Source organism: Phaethon lepturus, unplaced genomic scaffold, assembly GCF_000687285.1.
Source record: "Phaethon lepturus isolate BGI_N335 unplaced genomic scaffold, ASM68728v1 scaffold2712, whole genome shotgun sequence".
Lineage (NCBI taxonomy): Eukaryota > Metazoa > Chordata > Aves > Phaethontiformes > Phaethontidae > Phaethon > Phaethon lepturus.
In genome coordinates this window covers 1,114-3,853 of record NW_010525330.1, presented here as the reverse complement: position 1 = coordinate 3,853, position 2,740 = coordinate 1,114, and the positions used below count along the sequence as shown (strand labels likewise).

General features: G+C 53.3%; 1 protein-coding gene across 1 annotated transcript; it reads left to right on the top strand.

Moving 5' to 3' along the window:
- Positions 1-1,386: 1,386 nt before the first annotated feature.
- LOC104614065 (olfactory receptor 14J1-like) lies at positions 1,387-2,305 on the top strand. Its single transcript, XM_010282700.1, is given in 2 exon segments — positions 1,387-1,794; positions 1,796-2,305. Coding segments are annotated over 2 exon segments (918 nt in total).
- Positions 2,306-2,740: the final 435 nt, after the last annotated feature.

Here is a 2,740-nt window from a genome sequence, read left to right as displayed (position 1 = left end):
GAAGTAGATTATCATTGCCTAAGACAATGTCACCCGTACAGACTTCTTTCATCCTAGCTCACAGAAGCTCACTCAACCTTTGCCCATCTCATAGCAGAGCTTCACGTACCTGAGCTGATCCTTCACACAGAGGAATCCTTCTGTCATACCTCCCACAGAGCTCCTCTTGGAGCTTCACTTGCATTTTGAAACAAACCATTGCTGTGCTTGGAAGATGCTCTCCTCGAAGACAAGATGTACCCAGGCGAACTGTGAAAATTATTTGTCTTTTCATTGATTGCATCATCAAGGGAGCGAGTAAAGAGCCCAGTGTGGCCTGCTTCATGTCCGTGCAATGTCTGCAGCTGTTGGCTAGAGGAGGGACAGCCCTTGCCTCTGTGGTGGCATCTAATGACTGATGCCCCTGATTGGTTGTATCAGTCAACAGCACAGAGGCACCAATCGCAGTCTCTGTTACGCTGGCTGAGGTGTCTGTGACGCACCCACCCTGAACGGGAATGGCTTTCCTGTAGGTCCTGTGTTGTCCGTGCCAGCCCTGCCATCTCATGCAGCCCTGTGGGCCTGCATCTAAACATGAAACAGAAATACGTGCCCTGAATTCTGTCGGGCAACGTGGGGATGAACTTGGGACAAATGCCATTGCAGTCAGCGGAGACATAGTAAATTCGCCCGACGGAGAAGAGCGAGACGCAACCGTCCCGAAGGGACGTGACTGCAGCCTTTCATCGTTCGGAGTTCCCACAAAAACAGGCAGCCGGCCGGGCCTTGGGCCGCCGCGTGCTGGAGTCGCTCACCGGTAAACTGTGACCTGCTGGACGATCCGACCGTCCCGGTGGCAGAGCTACGAGAGGAACAGAAGGGTTAAGGATTATCGCTTGGCTGGGGCTCTGAGCAACATGATCTAGTTGCAATGACCCAGCTCATTGCCAGGGAGGTTGGACTAGACGACCTTTAAATGTCCTTTCCAACACAAACATTCTATGATTCTGTCTTTCCATGACCTTCATAACTTCTTGTGCAAGGGCTTGTGCAAGGCGCGGGGTGGAATGTTAGGATCACCCTGCACGGCTCGGCCTTGAGAAGAAGAAGCTGTGGCAAAAAACTAAGAAGAAGCGAGGAAAAAAGGAAAACCTGTAAGCAGTGAATCCTGACTTTGTGAGGGGCGCGTGGACAGCGCGTGATATCGCAATAATGGGTGTAACAAGTTGTAATCAATCATGAGTGTGTGCGCAGTGACTAAGCGAAAATTATGATATATATTGGAGTCAGATAAGACAATAAACGGCTTGCGAATATAACTCTCATAGAGTTGTGAAGTCCATCCTTCTCCCGCAATTAGTGATGCATTTCCCTCCTTGGACAGGCTCCCATGCCCAGGAGAAGCAAATGTCCAACGGCAGCTCCATCACCCACTTCCTCCTCCTGGCACTCGCAGACAGGCGGGAGCTGCAGCTCTTGCACTTCGGGCTCTTCCTGGGCATCTACCTGGCTGCCCTCCTGGGCAACGGCCTCGTCATCACCGCCATAGCCTGCGACCACCGCCTCCACACCCCCATGTACTTCTTCCTCCTCAGCCTCTCCCTCCTCGACCTGGGCTCCATCTCCACCACTGTCCCCAAAGCCATGGCCAGTTCCCTCTGGGACACCAGGGACATCTCCTACTCGGGGTGTGCTGCACAGCTCTTTCTGTTTGTTGTTTTCAGTTCAGCAGAGTGTTGTCTTCTCACTGTCATGGCCTACGGCCGCTACGTTGCCATCTGCAAGCCCCTGCACTATGGGACCCTCCTGGGCAGCAAGAGCTTGTGCCCACGTGGCAGCAGCTGCCTGGGGCGGTGGGTTTCTCACTGCTGTGGGGCACACGGCCAGTACGTTTTCAATCCCCCTCTGCCAAGGCAATGCCCTGGGCCAGTTCTTCTGTGAAGTCCCCCAGATCCTCAAGCTCTCCTGCTCAGACTCAGACTACCTCAGGGAAGTTAGGCTTCTGGTGGTTGGTGCCCGTTTATCATCTGGGTGTTTTGTTTTCATCGAGGTGTCCTAAGTGCAGATCTTCAGGGCGGTGCTGAAGGTCTCCTCTGAGCAGGGACGGCACAAAGCCTTTTCCACGTGCCTCCCTCACCTGGCCGTGGTCTCCCTGTTTATCTGTACTGGCATGTTTGCCTACCTGAAGCCCCCCTCCATGTCTTCACCTGCTCTGGACCTGGTGGTGGTGGCTCTGTACTCCGTGGTGCCTCCAGCACTGAACCTCCTCCTTTACAGCATGAGAAACCAGGAGCTCAAGGATGCCCTCAGGAAACTGGCCCAATGACGCTGTTTCACTGAAAAGAACCTGTCTCCTGTCCTCTCCACATTTCCCAGAGTTGCTCTTAGGTCAGGAGTCTGCTTTTGTCCCTTGTGATAATCCTACTTATGGATATGTTTCCGGGCTTATGCTCCTTGGATTGAGGTGTGATCCAGTTGTGTCTGACCCTCGCACAACACTGTGTCCAACAGCAGCTCTCCAGTCAAAGGGAATCTCCCAGGTGCAGTGCCTGAAGGCTGGGCTCTTCCTCCAGAGGTGCTGCCAATAAAATGTCTAAGGAACTATTTTTTTTAATAAAAGTCTGTTCTCCTTGTGATGCGGGTTAAGCTCACGGTACCCCTGGGTCCCATGGCAGCAAAAGTCCTGTTTTTAAAGCTCTCTTCTTGGTGCCCCGTGGCAGTGGAGATGGTGCCTGGGCTCCCAGTGCCCTCCTCAGGCTGC